At 38.0% G+C, this 21,450-nt stretch overlaps 1 protein-coding gene across 14 annotated transcripts in view; it reads right to left on the bottom strand.

Annotated features, from left to right (window-relative positions):
- The window catches only part of ST7 (suppression of tumorigenicity 7), a 262,668-nt gene that overhangs the window by 34,855 nt on the left and 206,363 nt on the right, over positions 1-21,450 (bottom strand). For 13 of the 14 annotated variants that reach the window (XM_042970459.1, XM_042970436.1, XM_042970442.1 and 10 more), the window contains 2 exons: positions 4,530-4,602; positions 2,968-3,070 (listed from right to left, as the gene is read on the bottom strand). The exons of the other annotated variant lie outside the window; for it this stretch is intronic. In XM_042970459.1, coding sequence (XP_042826393.1) covers positions 2,968-3,070; positions 4,530-4,602 — 176 coding nt within the window. The remainder of the gene's footprint in view (positions 1-2,967; positions 3,071-4,529; positions 4,603-21,450) is intronic. 14 annotated transcript variants of the gene reach the window in all.

Raw genomic sequence — 21,450 nt, 5'->3', positions numbered from 1 at the left:
CAAAGCAGGAAAGAATATCCAATGGAAAAAAGACAGTCTCTTTAACAAATGGTGCTGGGAGAACTGGACAGCAACATGCAGAAGGTTGAAACTAGACCACTTTCTTACACCATTCACAAAAATAAACTCAAAATGGATAAAGGACCTGAATGTGAGACAGGAAACCATCAAAACCCTAGAGGAGAAAGCAGGAAAACACCTCTCAGACCTCAGCCGCAGCAAGTTCTTACTTGACACATCCCCAAAGGCAAGGGAATTAAAAGCAAAAGTGAACTATTGGGACCTCATGAAGATAAAAAGCTTCTGTACTGCAAAGGAAACAATCAACAAAACCAAAAGGCAACCAACGGAATGGGAAAAGATATTTGCAAATGACATATCAGATAAAGGGCTAGTATCCAAAATCTATAAAGAACTCACCAAACTCCACACCCAAAAAACAAATAATCCAGTGAAGAAATGGGCAGAAGACATGAATAGACACTTCTGTAAAGAAGCCATCCGGATGGCCAACAGGCACATGAAAAGATGCTCAACGTCGCTCCTCATCAGGGAAATACAAATCAAAACCACACTGAGACATCACCTCACGCAGGTCAGAGTGGCTAAAATGAACAAATCAGGAGACTATAGATGCTGGCGAGGATGTGGAGAAACGGGAACCCTCTTGCACTGTTGGGGGGAATGCAAACTGGTGCAGCCGCTCTGGAAAACAGTGTGGAGGTTCCTCAAAAAATTAAAAATAGATCTACCCTATGACCCCGCAAGAGCACTGCTAGGAATTTACCCAAGGGATAAATGGAGTGCTGATGCATAGGGGCACTTGTACCCCAATGTTTATAGCAGCCCTTTCAACAATAGCCAAATTATGGAAAGAGCCTAAATGTCCATCCACTGATGAATAGATAAAGAAATTGTGGTTTATATACACAACGGAGTACTACATGGCAATGAGAAAGAATGAAATATGGCCCTTTGTAGCAACATGGATGGAACTGGAGAGTGTTATGCTAAGTGAAATAAGTCCTACAGAGAAAGACAGATACCGTATGTTTTCACTCTTACGTGGATCCTGAGAAACTTGACAGAAGACATGGGGGAGGGGAAGGGGGAAAAGAAAAAGTTAAAGAGGGAGGGAGGCAAACCATAAGAGACTCTTAAAAACTGAGAATAAACTGAGGGTTGATGGGGGGTGGGAGGGAGGGAAGGGTGGGTGATGGGTATTGAGGAGGGCACCTTTTGGGATGAGCACTGGGTGTTGTATGGAAACCAATTTGACAATAAATTTCATATTATAAAAAAAAGACCCAGTTCCCAGATTTCAGGGGTCTCCAACAAGTCAAATGTCAATAATTTTAAGACTTTTTGAAAATACAGTGTTCAAGTATTTTCAAAGAACTCTGAATATATTATCCCACTTGGTCTTTGTCACAAAAGACAGGTAAGGCTTATACTTTTATCTTCATTTGAAAAATGAGGGAAAACATTGAGTTCAGAGATGCTAAGCCCCAAGCTCCCCCCAAGGCTCATAAATGACAGAGCCAGAACTAAACCCAAGTTTTAGTCTCAGAAACTAGGACTCTATTGCTCAATACTACTTCTAAAAGGGCCTATACATGCTCACAGAACAACTCTGTAGTTAGAGAACAGCATTCAATAAATATTAATTGATGACCTAAGTTGACTGTAGTTCAGGACAATATTTTCATGATTAGCTTTAACTTTTAATCAAATTTGAATGAACACTTTTAACATAGCTGAAAAGATACCAAATAAAGAGAGATATTTTATGCCACTCTATATACAGTGCCTAAGTCTACAAATATTATGATGGTCATTATCCACTGGAACTAGAGTAGATAAATATATCCTTCACTGACTGTGGTACTGTGCACCATTCTTCAGTTTCCTGTTTTGTGAGAAAATGAGCATGACCTGAATAAAAGCTCAGAAAAGATGTTAGGTCCCTTATCACTGTCACTCTGAACAAAATAGATTAAAGTAGGTAACTCCATAAATCATCACATACACACATACACGGACATACATACCACCTTTTGCACAGTACTTCAAGAAAACAAAATAGCCTTCTTTTGTCATTTTTCACCAGTGAAAGCCTTCATTAGACATTTTGCCAAGAAAAGTATGCCTTGTAGTACCTGAGGTAAATTGTATGAAGTTTCCCAGAGGTCAAAATGCACTTTATAATATCGAGAAACTGAAAATAGCCCTCAGCAATGTGCCTATCACATAGCAGGTACTCAAATATAGGTAAATAATAAATACACACCCATCTCCCAAACAAAAGATTATAGAAATATCTTCTACCATGATCTGACTCCCTTAAAACCAAATTCAGGAAAAAAAATATATGGGAAATATTGGGTATTTATAAATTGGTCAATCATGTGGTTAACAATTAAGACAAACCTCTCCTACTACTTATACATACTAAAATGGCATTCACAAGTCAAAAGAAAAACACTTTTTCATACTTTGAGGTTCTCCCTATTATCTTCTTGCCATTACTGATTAAGTATCATTTATTTGTAGAGACCTAGAACATCACATTTATCAGTATTTTTTTTCACCACTTATATTCACAACAAGGTTCATTTCCCAAGTTGGGTCTAAGTTAAGACTATAACTGGTGTGAAATTCCTATCAAATGCATCAACACTCTTGGGATCTCCATATTTTGCCAATTTCAGACTTCCTGGCCTGACCCACCTAAGCTAAGTCTATCAATTTACCCTAATTATATGAAATCCAAAAATCGGCCCAAAGCCTCCTGAATGTAGCTTTTGCTTAAAAATGAAGCTGATAACCATAGACTATATAGGGCCTCAGCATTCATTGGCTGCAATTCATTTTTTTACACTGGGTGTATTCGAGACATGACATTGTGGTCACTGAATGCTTTCTCTGCTATCATAACGAGTTCCTGTGGGGATTCCACAGACTCACTTTTGGCACGTGAGGGTTGAATTCCACAGCTCTATGAATGGCCTCTACTGCGTTCATCTCTGCTGTGCTCAGCCCCCGCCGAGATGCAGCCTCGGGAGAGAATCTGAAAAGCAGGAAGACAAACACCATCCAGTTGGGACCACTGCTTGGGCATCAACCCGGAAAGGCATCTACGCGTCAAGGGCCCATAAAACCACAGCGAGCCAATGGCATGAGCTCTCCAAACCTCCACTATATGGAACCTCTGAGTGACCCCTCAGACCGAGGCCAACAAAAACCCCAGCAGAAGCAGAAAGCGTGCTTGCGTCTAATCTCGGCAGGAATGAAATTCGGCTGTCAAGTCTCTCTCTGTCTAAATAGCTAATCTAAATCTTCTATGAGGTACCTGCTCAGGTCAGGGGAGGGGGTAGGACTGACGAGGGCAGACAGTGTGGGAAAAAGAGAAAACCAGGTTACAGAAGAGCGCACTTGGTTAAAAACAGAACTAGGGAGAATTTTAAAGGAGGCTCCCAACCCAATGTCAGTGCTGCGATGCAGCCTCCTCCGCAGGCAAGCCTGCTTGGGGCCGTTCCGGCAGGGGGTGTGCGTGCCCGAACTGCGGGCCAGACACCTGCCCGAGTGAATGAAAAAAACCAGACCATGCAATCTCTTTCTCACCTCACACCCAGGGCTAACTCCAGAGCTGTGCTTGGCAGGCAGACACCACAGGGGAAGCTGTGACAACCCTGGCCCTGCCCTCCCAAGCTGGAGTCGCTGTGTAGGGAGAAAAGATGTTGCAGTAGGTACTGGCGATCTACAGGATAAAAAAGAATGAAAGAAAATTACTTCGGTCTTGAAGTGCACACACACTTAACAGCAAACCTGTCTGACATAGCAGAGGCTGTTTTCTTTTTCTGTTATCTGCTTTTCAGCTCTTCAGAGGGATTGTATCGGGGAAATGGAAGCGTTTATTATGAACTCAAACAGTTAAGCCAACTGTTCTCTTTCACCTGCCAGTCATCTTGGACATTTATGAAAATTCTCTATGTCATAGTCACCTGCCTGAATAAAACGGGCAAATGTCCCACCGAGATGGCAACTCAAAGCAAACGGACCCTGGGTGGGGAGTTAGTTTGGATCTGATGAGTCAAAGAATGGGAGATGATCATCCCCTCTGCCATCTTACATGTTTGTTATGACTACTACCCAGTCTTGGACTGCTGACGGAAGAGGAACACGCAAAAAAATGAGTAAAAGGAAGGCATTTTGTGTGTAAGTCCCAAGCAGGCCTTTTGGTATCTACTGTCTGGCAAAAAAAAAAAAAAAAAAAAAAAAGTCACCTCAGAGGTATGGAATTTCACATAAATCCCTCTTTAGGGACCCATACACCCTTGAAGTACCTGGGGTTATGTACTCTCTCCTTCTAGTAGTGAAAGAAAAGATCAGCAGATTTTAGAAAATGCATGCTCATAAGCGGGGGGTTTCATAGACTAAGAGAAACTTCCAGAGAAAGCCCTCAGAGGCAACACATCTCCTTAAGTCAGGTCAGGCATTTAGTACCACACAAGTTATTATTCACTTACTTGTCAGAGACAGCTCTTGCTTTGAGCAAGGCAGCTGTATAGCAAATTGTTGCCGACTTTGGTAAGCTTATATCTGTTAGAGAAAAAGAAAGCAGAAATTCTTATAAGTTTTCAGGAATAAAGAGCAATGATTTTTAATCCACAAGCATTTTAATCATGTAAGTCTAATAAAGTGTAAATTAAGAATATTTTAATGCATACAATACACAGCTATTTCTTATGTATAAAGGTGGTATGTAAAACTATGGGTAATTCATATTTTTGTGAATAATATATGTTTAAAATCCACCAGACTGACTCTTCGGCAATCTTTTCTTTAAGATATGGATTCTCATATATTGAATTTAATTAAGCAGAGAATAGCTATAAATATATGCATTTAAATATTACAGGAATGCCCTTGATATCATAAAAGGCAAACAGGACCTCTGTGTCACTTGTAAAAAAATTCTCATCAGGTGTATGAAATACCAATGTGAAGAAAAAATATCACCTGGATCTTTTTTTTAAAAACACACCTAAATAGGGGCGCCTGGGTGGCTCAGTTGGTTAAGCATCTGATTCTTGATTTCGGCACAGGTCGTGATCTCATGGTTGTGAGATTGAGCCCTGTGTCAGGCTCTGCACTGACAGTATGGAGCTGGCTTGGGATTCTCTCTCTCCCTCTCCCACTGCTTCTCTTTCCTTCTCTCTCTCTCTCTCTCTCTCTCTCTCTCCCCCCCAAATAAATAAACTTAAAAAAAAAACACCTAAATAAATTATTTTTTAGTGGTCAGATTTAAACCAGATTTCTTTTGCATTAAATTTCAAGAAGTTCATATTCAGTTTTTTGTTAAAAAAGCAATACGTTTATTATAACATATACGAAAAATCTTTATATATAAGGATATATATGTGAAATATTTAGAAATCTATATAATTTTTGTTCATTCAAACCCAAAGGAAATCCCCTTTCATATGAAGCCTCATTTGTTTCTCCAAGAAACAGTTCGTCTCAGTTTGTATAGAAAATTTCACATGGAGAAGAGGAAGCCGGTAACAGATTCAGATGATGAGTTTAAAGGGAAACAAAAGTAAAAGATACAGCTGAGAATAGATAAACTCAAAAACGTAGTCCCATTTGGGGAAAAATTTGTGTTTAAATTATGACTCTATTTCTTACCAGGATAGTATTTCTTTAACACTGAACCACATTTATACTATGACAGAGAAATATCATCTTAATTCAGGCCAGGTAAAAATACACCATTCCCAGTGCTGCAAAACTCACTCTATGTTAGAGAAACTCTTATCACCTGGAATGCTCTGCCAGCTTCTTCACAGGGCTGTTTTCAACTTCAAAAGAATTACATTACAGTGGATAAAATCCAAAAGGGGCAAAGAGAAGAGAGAAAGAGAGAGAGAGAAAGGGGGGCGGGGAGAGAGAGAGAGAAAGAGAGAGGAACCAAGAAACAGACTCTTTAAGTATAAAGAACCAACTGATGGTTACCAGAGGGGAGGCGGGTTGGGGGGGATGGGTTAAATAGGTGATAGGGATTAAGGAGTGCACTTGTGCTGAGCACTGAGTGATGTACAGAGTACTGAATCACTATATTATACACCTGAAGTCTATATAACACTGTATATAACACTGTATGCTAACTGAAATTTAAATAAAAACTTAAAAAAAGAATTACATTATAGTAAGAATGAAAAGCAAGTCCCATGACCAGCCCCATAACAGACAGCCACAGAAGAAAATAAGTTCATACCAGAATAACAATCCCTAATCCAGTAGTAAGTATTTACCACCAATCTCAGCATGAGGAATTTCTCTGAGGGAAATTTCAATGCCATTGATAAAAAAAAAATAAATAGTCATAGAAAATTCCAACAAAGAACTGAAAGGAAAAGGAGTCTTTGTAATCCCGATCTCATAAATTATGTTCAAACAAAATTTCACCACTATATGCATAGTGTAAAATGATGCGCTTATGACTAAGAAGGAGAAAAAAGAAGAATGCCAAACACTTATGGATCTGTCTTGTTGCTTTTCCAACGTCTAAACATTTAACTGCTTCCTAGTGTAGGAAATCAATCCCAGAATCAAATATCTTGTTTATTAGGGTCCATTCATTGACCCTAATTGGAAGGTAATAAAACTGTAGATAATACACATTCTACTTAAAAGTTCAGACCTTTTTTTTTTTTTTTAAGTTCAGACTTTTTATATAAAAAGTATCCAAATTTCGGGGCGCCTGGGTGGCTCAGTCAGTTAAGCGTCCGACTTCAGCTCAGGTCACGATCTCGCGGTCCGTGATTTCGAGCCCCGAGTCAGGCTCTGGGCTGATGGCTCAGAGCCTGGAGCCTGCTTCCGATTCTGTGTCTCCCTCTCTCTCTGTCCCTCCCCGTTCATGCTCTGTCTCTCTCTGTCTCAAAAATAAAATAAAAACATTAAAAAAAAAAAAAAGTATCCAAATCTTGTTTCCATCCTTCCTGGCATGATCTGTGTTCCTTCTGTGTTGAGCATCTTCCCATGAAGAAGGGACTAATGAAAAGTCCAAGAAACGAGTTGAGGCTGAAAACAATGGTCATAATTATCTGGAGGTGGCAGCATAACAGGGAGCCTCACTTGATAAACTAGAGAAAACCTGTTGTTAAGGATTTAGCTTCACAATGAGAAGGGTCAGATTGTTTTGATGGTTACCTAAACAAGCAAAGTGACATATTCACCCACTTAGAAAAACATGCAACTGAGGTATACCAGCAAAATACAGGTGCCCAATCAATGATGATCTTTAATCCAGAACCAGTCGTCTTCATGCTCACCAACAGGACATTCACAACTAGAAAAATGTGACAAAATTCTGCAACATTACAACTACTGTAGTGCATTTTTCCCATAAATTTTTTTACCCATACTCCTTCACTGTATGTAAAGCTGGTGGTATATGTGCACAGTCATAATGCTTAAAAAGTAAATAACCAAAAACATGTTTTAATCAGTATCAAATGGGAAGAGGGGGAAATGTAAATACTCCATTCCTCACTAGTGGCATGTGATTCCATTTGTTTTCTTCTTATTTGAATAAATTACTTTTACTCTCATTGCTTAACAAAAATAAAAGAATAGCAAAAAATTCTTGCATAACTTGTTTATTCAGATAGTTTCAATGTTTTTCTTCTAAGTCAGTCAAAGCAATTATCCTATTTGGTAATGGCAGTTGTCTCTAAGAAGTGAGAAATCATTCTAAAGAAACTGATCCTAAGTTTCCCTGTAGGTACAGCAATCTTATTCAATTAAGGTTTTCTTTACAACATATTTTTTTAATATGAAATTTATTGTCAAATCAGTTTCCATACAACACCCAATGCTCATCCCAACAGGTGCCCTCCTCAATATCCCTCACCCACCCTCCCCTCCCTCCCACCCCCCATCAACCCTCAGTTTATTCTCAGTTTTTAAGATCTCTTAAGGTTTGCCTCCCTCCCTCTCTTTTTTTTTTTTTCCCTTCCCCTCCCCCATGTCTTCTGTCAAGTTTCTCAGGATCCACATAAGAGTGAAAACATATGGTATCTGTCTTTCTCTGTAGGACTTATTTCACTTAGCATAACATTCTCCAGTTCCATCCACGTTGCTACAAAAGGCCATATTTCATTCTTTCTCATTGCCACGTAGTATTCCATTGTGTATATAAACCATAATTTCTTTATCTATTCATCAGTGGATGGACATTTAGGCTCTTTCCATAATTTGGCTATTGTTGAAAGGGCTGTTATAAACATTGGGGTACAAGTGCCCCTATGCATCAGCACTCCATTTATCCCTTGGGTAAATTCCTAGCAGTGCTCTTGTGGGGTCATAGGGTAGATTTATTTTTAATTTTTTGAGGAACCTCCACACTGTTTTCCAGAGCGGCTGCACCAGTTTGCATTCCCACCAACAGTGCAAGAGGGTTCCCGTTTCTCCACATCCTCGCCAGCATCTATAGTCTCCTGATTTGTTCATTTTAGCCACTCTGACTGGCGTGAGGTGGTATCTGAGTGTGGTTTTGATTTGTGTTTCCTTGATGAGGAGTGACATTGAGCATCTTTTCATGTGCCTGTTGGCCATCTGGATGTCTTCTTTAGAGAAGTGTCTATTCGTACAACATATTTTTTAAAATGATGCTTATCTTTCACAATAAAAAGCAAAAGCTTTGACATTTTGCCTACCCCAGCAATTCCACTTCTGAGACTCTTTCCTAAGAGAAAAAGTCATGTGCATTAAAAATGAGCCTTAAGGATGCTGATGACAATACTGTTTCTAATGGTGGAAAACTGGAAACAGCCTAAATGGCCAATAACAGAAGATTAGTTAAGGTGCTGTACATCCACAGGGTGCAATTCTATGTGGTCATTAAATCATGTGTTGGAAAAGTAATGATCTGGGAAAATGGTGCATTGTTATAAGTACGTCAATAAGTAAAATAAGTTTATAAAATTATGATTTCATATGTTTTTAAAAAGCATTTATATGCACAGGGATAATAAAACTGGAACTATACATACAAAATATCAACAGTATTTATTTTTGAGTGGTGGGATTATAGGGAATTTTTTTTATCTGTATTTCCAAAGCTTCCTGTGAGTACATGTAAATAAGTGAATTTTTAAAAGATAACAATAATGCTATAAAAAGAATTCTGTTCTACAAATTGTTGGAAGTAAGTTCATAAGCAAATACATTGGTGGAACCAGACAGAGACAGCATAGACAGACAAAGGTAGAACTTACATGAAGTGAAGTCAGACCAGAGATCTACTGCATATACTTATATACTTCATGAAAGTTAGCGTGATCCTTTTGCAGTGTGCACTGATTAACCATATTTTAACCTAATCACTGCCTAACATCTAAATCAGAGACCAGAACTGCATGTCTTGACTCACTTTTAAGAAACACCATATACACTATCTTAGGAGAAAGCTTGTTATTATGGGCTGCTTACTCGCGGGTGCTACCTCTTTCATTTCTTTAAAATAATGCTGAGACTTGGTTGTTGTTGCCTGTTATAAGTTTGAAACTTATAGACTCACAGAAAGTTTGAAATAATTATAGGCTCACAGAAGGATGTGTAAATAGTACCCTGTACTGTGAATGCTTTTCTCAGCTTCCCCCAATGGTGACATCTTACATAACTGTAGTATAATATCAAAACCAAGAAACTGACATTGGTACAGTACTATTAAGGAAATTACAGTCCTTGTTCAATTTTCACCTTTTTTTTACATGCATTCATGTGTGTGTGTGTAGTTCTATGAAATTTTATCCCATGGCTAGATTCATCTAACTACCACCACCATCAAAATACACAAAGTTCCAAAGGAACTCTCTTGTGTTACCCCTTTATTTGTACCCTTCCTACCCATACCTGTCCCCTGGTGACCACTAATCTATTCTCTGCCTCTGTAATTTTGTCTGTCTGCCATGATTTCATGCTTTTACCACTAGGGAAATGGATAAAATGATAAAGGAAACAGAATAGCTAATAGTAGTGATGAAAACAAGTAGTATCAGAAGTTTTGAGCAGGAATAACAAAAAAAAAAAAAAGCTGCCTTCCAATATTGCTTATAATTTATTCGGAAATTTTATTTTGAGGAAGAAACTTCAAAACCACTCTATGCAGTGCCTGTCATTTGTACGTGCATGTACCTACCATAATTACAAAAAGTCCTTCTAAGAATTAGAATCCAGACAGTCTCTTCAATAAATGGTGTTGGGAAAACTGAACAGCTACATGCAAAACAATGAAACTGGACCACTTATTTACACTATACACAAACATAAACTCAAAATGGATTAAGGACTTAAATGTGAGAGCTAAAATCATAGAAACCCTAATAGAGAGCATAGGCAGTAATTTCTCAGACATAGGCCATAGCAGTATTTTTCTAGATATGCCTCCTCAGGCAAGGGAAACAAAAGCAAAAATAAACTATTGGGACTACATCAAAATAAAAAACTTCTGTACAGCAAAGGAAACAATAAACAACTAAAGTGCAACTTCCTGAATGGGAGATGATATTTGAAAATGACATATCAAATAAAAGGTTAGCATCCAAAACATGTAAAGAACTTATACAACTCAACAAACACACACGCGAATAATCCAATCAAAAATGGGCAGAAGACATGAACAGATATTTCTCCAAAGAAGACATCCAGATGGCCAACAGACACATGAAACAATGCTCAACATCATCAGGTAAATGCAAATCACTCCTATTAGAATGGCTAAAACCAAAAACATAAGAAACAAGTGTTGGCAAGGATGTGGTGAAAAAGGAACCCTCCTGCACTGTCGGTGGGAATGCAAACTGGTGCAGCCACTCTGGAAAACAGTATGGAGATTCCTCAAAAAATTAAAAATAGAATTACCATATGATCCAGTAGTTCCACTACTGGGCACTTACCCAAAGAATATGAAAACACTAATTTGAAAAGATATATGCACCTCTATGTTTATTGCAGCATAATTTACAATAGCCAAATTATGGAAGCAAGTCAGGTGTCCACTGATTGATGAATAGATAAAGAAGATGTGGTGTAGACATACAATGGAATATTACTCAGCCATAAAAAAGACTGAAATATTGCCATTTGCAACAAATGGATGGATCTAGAGAATATAATGCTAAGTGAAATAAGTCACTCAGAAAAAGACAAATACCATATGATTTCACTCATACGTGGAATTTAAAAAACAGATGAACAAAGGAAAAAGAAACAAACCAAAAAACAAACTCTTAACTATAGAGAACAAACTGATGGTTACCACAGGGGAGGTGGGGGGGGGGGTGGGTGAAAAGGTGAAAGGGATTAAGATTATACTTATCATGATGAATACTGAGTAATGTATAAAATTATTGAATCACTATACTGTACATTTGAAACTAATATAACACAGCCTATTAACTGCACTGGAATTAAAACATTTTTTAATAAAAGAAAGAATCCAAGAAGGAGAAAAATGTTAGCTACAAAAATTAATGCTCTTAAAAAGGAATATGTTCAGAGAAGTCATCATAATAACAGCTATGAAACTTGCCTAGAGATCGACTGGACCATACAGGAGACGGAGTTTAGAGTGCTCTAATAAGAGTGGTTTAAAAAAGAAAGTAGATGTCATGTAACACACAGTATGATTAAGATAATAAATAATCTTGGTAATGACACAGATATTTGCTGTTATAAAAGAAGGGGAAAAAATAAAAAGAAACTTCAGGAAGAATAAAAACAAATCCAAACAAACAATTAGAATCCAAAAAGGACATGAAAAGAAACAAAATAATGAGATATCGCATAATTGCAGACACAAGGAATGCTAAATAAATGTTTCTCACTTAAGCAAAGCTGAACTCCCGGCTTTAGTTTAATTTTCCTTCTACTTCTTGGCCATCTTTTGTTTTATACAGGTCCTTTTCTGAAAGGCAAAGAACTTTCTCCAACTGTCTTAGGTTTTCAAAATCAAATTGTCATGAAAGTCTTTCATTGGAACCATAGAATATGTTCTCTTTCGCATCTGGTTTCTTCCACTCAGCATGTTTCTGAGATTCATCCATGTGGAGCATGTATCAGTACTTTATTCTTTTCTATTGCTGAGTAGTACTTCATTGTGTGGATATACCACAACATGTTTATTTTCTAATAGCTATTTATTTAGATTGTTTCCCAGGTTTGGGCTATTATGAATAAAGCTGTTGTGACCATTCCCGTGTAAGGTTTTCGGGGGGGAAAAAAAAGTAAAACTCATTTCTCTTAGATAGGTAATTAGAAATGAAATTGCTGAGTCAGAAAACAGACACATGTTTAAACCATTAAACAGTGCTCCAAAGTGGTTGTGTGAAAGTTTGCAAAACTAGTATATGGTGACAGAGATCAGAAAAAAATGATTACTTCTGGGCTGGAGAGCAGTTATTGGCCAGAAGAGGGCATGAGGCAACCTTCTGAGATGATGGAAAGTTCTATGATCCTGGATGGTGATAACACAGGTGTATATAAAAATGAAAAGTTATCCCGCTCTACACTTCAGATTTGTGCATGTTACTATAGGTAATTTATGCCTCAATAAAAACAATTTTTAAAAAACAAACCTATAATCCTGGGCCATGTGAAGCTGTCTTCTCTTACTTCAATCTAACTTCCATAACATTTCAGTTGCCTTTTATCATTCTGCTCCCCCCGCCAATTCTCTCTACAAATCCTTATCCAAAGTTACTTACTAGTTTTGCCTTCCATTAACATAAAAGAATCTGATCATTTCTCAAGTCAGCCTTCCAAATATTAAAATGGTTTAAATGTCTCCTCTAAACCTAATCTTTTCCAGAATAAATACTTCTAATTCCTCAACTGATATATTCTTCAGAACTTCTCATTTATTTTTGTTATGGAGTCATGAGTGATTTCAAAATATGCGAATTAGAAGTGGAAATAATCCCCTAAATCCCTGAAACCTGACCAGTACAGAGTTCTAGGGAAATGTACAGTTTGAGGAAGTACAGCCATAACACCTCTCTGAATAACAGCTAGGATGACCCTGGTGTGGGACAGCTGGAAGTCCTCATTTGTTCCTGTGATTGTGTAGTCAACAAAACCATCCAGGTTCTATCAAATTAATTTCAGCCAAAGCCAAATCTTTTCTCTTTTACTGAAACCATGAAAATTTATGAACCTATAAGCAGGATTTCATATTTGATTCCATTACATTTTAAATCTTAAAATGAAATCTAAACCATTGACTTTTAATTAATAGTTTCAGAATGTCATTCCAGCCTATTAGTCATCATTCTGACTCAAGCTACCAACCACAGCTTTGTGCCATACAATCCATAGGCATACCTTCCTCCCCATAGATTGTTATCATCATCAAAATTGCTGCTAACATTTATCAACGGCCTATTAAATGCCAGGTGCTGGTGTTAATCACTTATACACATTATTCTGCCTAATCCTCAGAGCAACCCTCTGAGATAGGACTTAACTGCTAACCCTCTTTTACAGATGGGAAAAGCGAGACATATAATGGTTAAGAAATATGCCAGTATCACATAGTTAAAACAAATATGAGCTGTCCCCACAGCACATGATTTTGAACTGTGCCACGTTGTCTACGAGGTCTGATTTATAAAAATACTGACCATGGCAATACCAAGGAAAGGATCCAGGAATGACATTCTAGAGATCACCCTAAATCTGCAATGGTCTGCAATGATGAATGTACAACCATTTATTAATGGTAATAATAGGTATTATATATGCCACTTAAACCATTAAATCATACCATTTATTAATGGCTATAATAGATATTATATATACCACTTATACCATTAAATCATACCATTTCTTAAAGATACAATAGGTATTGGGGTGCCTGGGTGGCTCAGTCAGTTAAGTGTCTGACTTAGGCTCGAGTCATGATCTCACGATCCGTGAGTTCAAGTCCCGCATCGGGCTCTATGCCGACAGCTCAGAGCCTGGAGCCTGCTTCAGATTCTGTGTCTCCCTCTCTCTTTTTGCCCCTCTCCCATTCATGCTCTGTCTCTGTCTCAAAAATAAACATTAAAGATACAATAGCTATTATGACTACATTGCTCCACATTACCTAAAAAGGTAGCATTCAAAACATTATCAAATGTTTTAATTAAATAAGGATATGTCTATGGCATTCTTCTAATTCAGAAATATGTAGAAAATGGCCATTTAAATTAATAAGAAACATTTAAATGTTACTGTATAGACCACAAATATTTTCACATCCACTATCTTGTCTGTTTTTATTTAGCACAACTTCCTTCGTAATTCCATGTTAGATCTTCAATCACCTCTTTCTTTCCTAAATGTTAATAAACCACATATAGTCATCTCCTAGAATTTTACTGGTATTGACTTATTTGCTGAAATTCTAAAAAAACAAAAAGAGAATCACAATTATTGAGGGCAAACAGAATATAGGAGTGAATAAAGGCATATTCTCATCAACTTATAAACACATTACTGTCTTCTCCAAATAGGAGAACTACAGGATAGATCAAAGAATTGGACAACAGCACACAACTGTGAAGGTCAATAAAATCTTTTATTTTACAGATGAAGAAATACAGGACCAGAGAAGCTAAGTGAAATGCTTATGAGCTTACTTACTAATTAGTAACAGACTGGTCTCTCAATAGCAGGTTCTTGTCACCACCCCATACTGTCACTGTGATGCTTGCGTGTACTCCCCTTACAATCCTTATACTTTCTGCATCATTTTGCTCAGAAAACAGCCTCACAAAGAAAGTCTTGAGATTTTTGCCTCCTCTGAACTTTAGCCACCTTTAATACCTGCTTACAAGCTCTACCCCACTTTAACTATTTGTCATTCTGACCTTTCATATACTTTAATCATTTGTTTTCCTTTACATTTTCTTCCAGTTGGGAATATCTCCCATCCTTCTTGAACCACTCTCCACTTAAAACTCTCTGTGTCTTCCTTTGCCAAATGGTGTCAGCACAAAGTTGTTTATTGAGTCTCAAGTTAGGGGTTTATATTTATCTTTCCTCTAACTTAAAAAAGGGCATAGCTTTTGGCTTTTGTTGCTACTTGTTTGTTTTTAGATTCAGGAAATCTGTCTAATGCTCCCTACTTTTACGACTGTGAGCTATAAGAAGACAACATGATCTCCTTCTCTTAAGGTTCTTCCATTTTGGTAAAAATTAAATTCAGCATATTAATTACTCTTAGGCTTTGACCACTTTAGTACTAACTGAAGTGTCAGCAAAGCACGGATTTATAGGATGCTCTGCTTTTGGCAAATGAGACTTGTAGATCCACACACACAGGCATTCACATCCTGTACTGCACTCTCTAAATTCACAACCTTTAAGGACTAGGTGGACACTCACACCTGTTCCCCATTCCACATTTTTTCTCCCCGTGTCATTGTTATGACTCAGCAGAAGTTACCTGATTGTTAATGGGCTGCATGAGTCTTGGCAGGCTCTAACTGTGTCTTAGTTACACCCCCCTAACAGATTATCTAAGGTATATGCTAGGTCTACATAGGCCTCAATTTCCTGTAGTTAAGAGATCACCAGAAAGCAAATTAAATTAAATGGTTATAACTTAAAATAATAAGTTTTAATAACCCAGGAAATAAAAAAGTTTCTGTACTGGGATTCCCATTAGTTGTTTAAAGATTAAAAACCAAACTCTAATAAACTCTTTTACACTGATTGGTTGAAAAACTGAGCAAATATCTCCCTGATAGAATCCTGCTTCTTTGCAGCATCTGAAACCACCTCACCGGTGCTCTTCAGTGGCTTTTTACTCCCTGATGTCTTCTAACACCATGTGTTTCCACTCCCTCTAGTGCTTCTAACATCATGTGCTCATCCCTCAACCACCTCAAGTCAAAAAAATAGTATGAATCCACTGTGCCACTCTCTCCACTTTGAGGTCAGACTGGAGACCATCTCTGCTGAGATTGCCTCATGCATGGTCTCTCTCCAGGGCCTATAGAATTAGGTCCAAAGCTCTGTGAGATCTGGTCCCTACCTAACTTGCCCAAAGCGTATTCAGCCCTTTGCTGTAGCCTTCCACCATTCCTCTGCTTTATAGGATACATGGAGTACTCCATGCAGGCTGGGTCAATCTTGCTCCTGAACCTTTCCATGAGCTGTTTGTCTCTAGTATTTTCACTGTCTGGCTCAATTCAGACTCCACCTCCACCAGGAAGGCTTCCCTTGCAGTCTTTACAGCAATTGTTTTCTTACTCCCCTCTCCTACTTACATGGTGAGTTTCAGGAATAAAACTGTTTCTTCATCACTTTGTACCCACAATCCAAAACACTGCCTAAAACATAGCTGGTGGTTCTGTGTTTGCTGAATGAAATCTTAGGTTAATATACTAACATCTCAAATCACCTGATATTAGCTCCCTTTGATATGTAAACATTTAGACCTAATTTAGCTTCTGGAAGCCAAAAGTGTCAGTACTGATGGGTGTTTAAGGAGGGTGCCAGAAACTTGTTATTTCTCAACATGTGTACTGCATTTATCACTGCTTCTGCAGTTTTAGCAAAATGGGTGAAACGGTACTGGTGTTCTAAATCTAGATGTCTATTTGAAACAGCAGTGGAATTAAAAAGTGAGGCAGGAAGAAAGCAAGAGTACAAGCTGACAAAGTTGAAGGAAAGTAGAAGGGTTTTTGGCCAAAAACAGGGAAGGCAAACCACACCTCTTCTGGCTCCCTAGGACCCTGTATGGGAATGAGGCCACTGAAAGAAAAGGTCATCTCAGGGAGAATGACTCTTAAGTTTTCAAAAGTCATAAATGCTCATAATATCAAACTTGAAATTCAGTGTAATAATCTTGAGGGAAATTTATGTAATTATGAGTAAAACTGTCAATCTGACGTGTCTCAGAAAACCCATGGGGCAAAACTTTAGATAGAACAGTTTTTTCAGTGATCATCTTTTTGACCTAATTTCCTTTTGTTAATCTACAATAATAATAAGATGTAATTTTAAAAGGATCACTCCTTTTCCTATGCATGAGCTAGGTCAGTGGAGGGTCAATTTCATATCTATAATTCTAAAACAATGTTTTCAAGGGTAGCAGACAGCATAAGTAAGTCCCACAGCACCTCACAAATGAGGACACTACGTCATAGGGCATCTCCAGCTAACAAGTCATTCGTTCACTACAGCTGTTCTGAATGTCTACCCTCACACACGAGTGTCTGGGAAGAGAACACGGGGCTTACTCTCAAAGGGTTTCTTTCTCTGTACCTCTACAGCATGTTTCAAACAGATTTACTGAGCACTGATACATCTCACCTCAATTTACTGTGGTTGGTTTTGGTTTTGGTTTCTTTACATCTTTCTCCACCAGACTGAAAGCTTCTTGGCAACACAGAATAGGTTATACTCATCTCTGAATCTGAAAGCACCTAAAAATTAATATTTTCAATATAAGGATCTGATGCAGCCTTGCTGAATTAATTTGAAAAAAAAAAACCCTAATTACTCTCTATAGTCATTTAAGATTATGGAATATAAAGTATCCCTGGGGTACCTGGGTGGCTTAGTCGGTTAAGCGTCCAACTTTGGCTCAGGTAATGATCTCATGGTTCATGGGGTCAAGCCCCGTGTTGGGTTCTGAGCTGACAGTGCGGAGCCTGCATGGGATTCTCTCTCTCACTCTCTGCCTGTCCCCCACTCACTTGTACTCTCTCTCTCTCTCAAAATAAATAAAATAAACAAACAACAACAACAACCCTTTTCTTGGTCAGGCAACATATTGATACACTGGAAGTTTACATTAATCCACACATTTGGTCCTGACAGACACTTTTGGAGCCATAAAGTGAATGACCAAACAAACAAAAATGCAGCCCATTTCCCTTTCCTAACCTATTTTTGGATGAGATGTATTATGACTATCCCATTATGTGATGCTGTCCTTCATGTGGCTTTCTTCAGTAAAATTTCTGAGTTTACTTCTGTACATGATATGATACAAAGAAAAGAACAGAAATGTGGAATTCTGTCCCTAGTTTTTTGTTTTGTTTTGGTTTGGTTTGGCTTAAGACAGTCTGAGGTCTTTTCGTCCCACCTTTAAAAAGCCAATCCAAGGTCCCCTTTCAACCAAAGGGAAAAGCTTCACTGAAAAAATAAAAAGGATTCCTATACCAGAACCTCAAAAAGAAATGCCACCTGGGAGTTCAATGATTCAATCAGGGAAATACTACATGACCTTAGTAATTTGGGGCAGGGGGAGGGGCAGGCAACACAGACTCAACTACACCCAGAAAAATTCATCTCATGCTATAAAGTCAAACACCAGATGTTATTTGCAACTTTTGGATTGGATTACCCCAGAAGGTCTGTGTCAGAGAGCCCTTCTGTGGCTAGTGCCCTGAAGTCCAGCACGGCAGTTTATGGGATGGTAACGGCCAGCTGGGGAGGGATGTTACCTTGGTAAATTACGATAACGAGGCAATAGGGTTATGAAAGCCAATATAAATTTAGAGGGTTTGTTTGAGTGCCAACTATGTGAATTACATACGTATGCATTCATAAAAAATCTTCCATCATCAGAGACAATAGAAATTTCTCATGCATACAGTCTTTATTGAAATAATACCTATCATTAGAACTCCTGCTCATTGCATATAATATGACAATCATTTGCTAACTTCAAAGGCCTAGTCCACTTGACAGATCTACCTTTTGGTTTCCAAGTCAGCAGGACACCCCGTACAAAGCTATAAAAGGCCATCATTTCTCAGTGATTCATTCTTACCAGCCTGAAACCATAGCCCATGGTATCAGTGCTGAGATAGATAGATATATATAGATATATTGTGGGTTTTTTTTCCCCTCCAATGAAGCAGCTATGTGATTCATTTGCCCATCTTTTACACAAGGATGCTCTTCAACACTTGCCTTGGTATCTTGACCTTTTCCATAAGAGCCAGCCCAGGAAAGGGAGCCAGACTGGGCTTACAGTCTGTCACTAGGGACTGATTACATTTCAAACCTTCTTTCCTGAATACAGTTTAATTTTGTAGTAGATACATCTCAGAAGCTGTTGTGCCTATGGCATCAAAACTCACAACTATACACTTGACTGAAAAGCACTGTTTTGGAGGTCTGGACTGCCTGACGCTCAAAGCCTGACACTGATGGCCTAAATACAGATTTTACTGACTGGTCTTCCTGGCATCTCAAATCCCTCTTATTCTTGCCCATTCCTTAAACATAAATGGAAGATAGCCTCATGCAAAGAGAGAGTATCCAGTGACTACTTCAAAGGAACTGTTATGATAGTTGAGTAGCTTGTGTTAGTTGTAAGGCCTTGGGCAATGAACAAAGTTTACGAAATTTTTGCTTATAACTACATGCTGACTCTGCAAAACAGTATCAGCAAAAAGCTTATTCTCTGAATAGTCTCAACATAGAGTAATTCCCCAGTGCTTTCTTTAGAACCTCTGTTTTCAATCTACTGAGATGAAAGTATTTCCCCCAGTGTTAGAAACATGTCCTGTTCTTAAAAGTATACCCTCTGCACATTACCAGATAGCAGATAATAGTGCTAATTTAGGATGGGCTCGATGGCACCAGTAAAAATGGTCTTGACACAGTTGTTGCATTTATATAACATTCATGACTATATAAAAGACCAGTTGTCCCTCACAGGGAAATTTCTGTCCCCAAATTTAGGGCAATCACTGAATGATCTAATGGAGTAAATATCCAGAAGAACTTGGATTTGTATTTCCATTGGTGCAAATTGCCCCAAGGCTGAAACAATTTGTCTTTTGATCAGAGTGAAATTCCTGGCACTTTTTTTTATCGGCTTTCCAAAAGCTTAAGAATTATCTGTAGATAAAACTAAACATTTCCATTCTTATCAAATATCTATCTACCTACCTGTCCTACTAGATCCATAATTAATTTTAATAGTAGGCCACACACTGCCTTTTTGGGGGGCACAAGACAGGGCTCTTATTCCCTCATTTTAACTAACATTTTATATATGGTTCTCCTTTTGAACAAAACTGATGGAGAACAGTGGTGAAGTTCAGGAGTGGTGATCCTGGCTCTTTACAATGGTTAAGAATTATTGAATACTTAATGTGTACCCCACACTGTTCTAAACATTTAACATGGTTTAACTATTTTAATCTTCACAACAAATTCCCAGCTGTGTGATCTTGAGCAAGTTACTCAGCCTTTCTAAGCCTTGATTCCATTTCCAGAGAAGGAAACCAAGGCTTAGAAGACTAAGTAATTTGCTGAAGTTCACTCAGCTAGTGAAAGGCAGAGCTAGGGCTTGATCTCAGCAGGCTGGCACCGGGCAAGTTCTCTTCATCATCATCTGTGACTGCCTTTTGTGTCCCCAAGGACCGCTGACTAGAGACAGACAAAACTAGACACTCCCGAAGGTATCTTATAGCACTCAAGTTCACATTCAGTTGTTCTATAAGATTCTTCTAAAATTGAAATGCACAAGTGATAATGAATAAAAAATGCATGAATTCTTTTCTACATCGCCACCCTAATCTTTGAGACTTAGGTTTTCAACATAGGTGGTCTATAAGCACCTTTGAAAGGCAACCCAAAGCTTGTAACAACTTTCTCAATTGTTCTAAAAGAAGTTCTGATGACTTAATGATCTTAAAAACATTCCTGTGTTTATAGCTAATGTATGACTAAAAAAAAAAAAAAAAAAAAGTTGATAAATCTCCAATTAAATGAACGCCATACATCAAACCTTTGTGACTAAAGAAATCAGGCACAAGGTGACTGAAAATAGAAAGCCAGATTTTGAAGAGAATTTCAGAAAGACAAGCAAATAGAGATATACCACGTTCTTAAAGAATCTTAAAAGACACTTTGGCATCACTGAAATTCTGCACCATGGCTCCAGCCCGCTTAATTCATGCCTTTCTAAAAGTAGTGAGAGGAGCAGAGCAAGTCATTTCAGCAAAGCTTACATTTATGAAAAACACATGGGCTTTTAGAGCCAGAGAGACCTGGATTTGAATTCCAGTTCTGCAGTTTTCAAAGAATGTGATCTTGAAAGTTACTTAAATCCACAAGCCTCAGTTTCTGCATCTGCTAACATGGAATAGCTACCTCCTTGCAGGTTATTGAGGGCTATAGGTAATGTGCATGATGTTATAGGTAACATTATTATTATATTAGAGGAACGTGTATAATGTGCTTGGCACATTGTAAGTTCTCAGTAAACTATAGCTAATAATAACAATAATAAGAGTGGTGTTAATAAAAAATAAAAATAAAAAATACTGCCAACAGCAGAGACAGTGGAAGCAAGATGGCTAAGACCAAGGGCCTAGAGTCAGACCACCTCTTTTTATCCTGGATTTCCTTTCTTCATGAAATTCA

Source organism: Panthera tigris, chromosome A2, assembly GCF_018350195.1.
Source record: "Panthera tigris isolate Pti1 chromosome A2, P.tigris_Pti1_mat1.1, whole genome shotgun sequence".
NCBI classification, from domain to species: Eukaryota; Metazoa; Chordata; class Mammalia; order Carnivora; family Felidae; genus Panthera; species Panthera tigris.
Note: the sequence above shows the minus strand (reverse complement) of the source record. Positions and strands in the feature narration are given on the sequence as shown.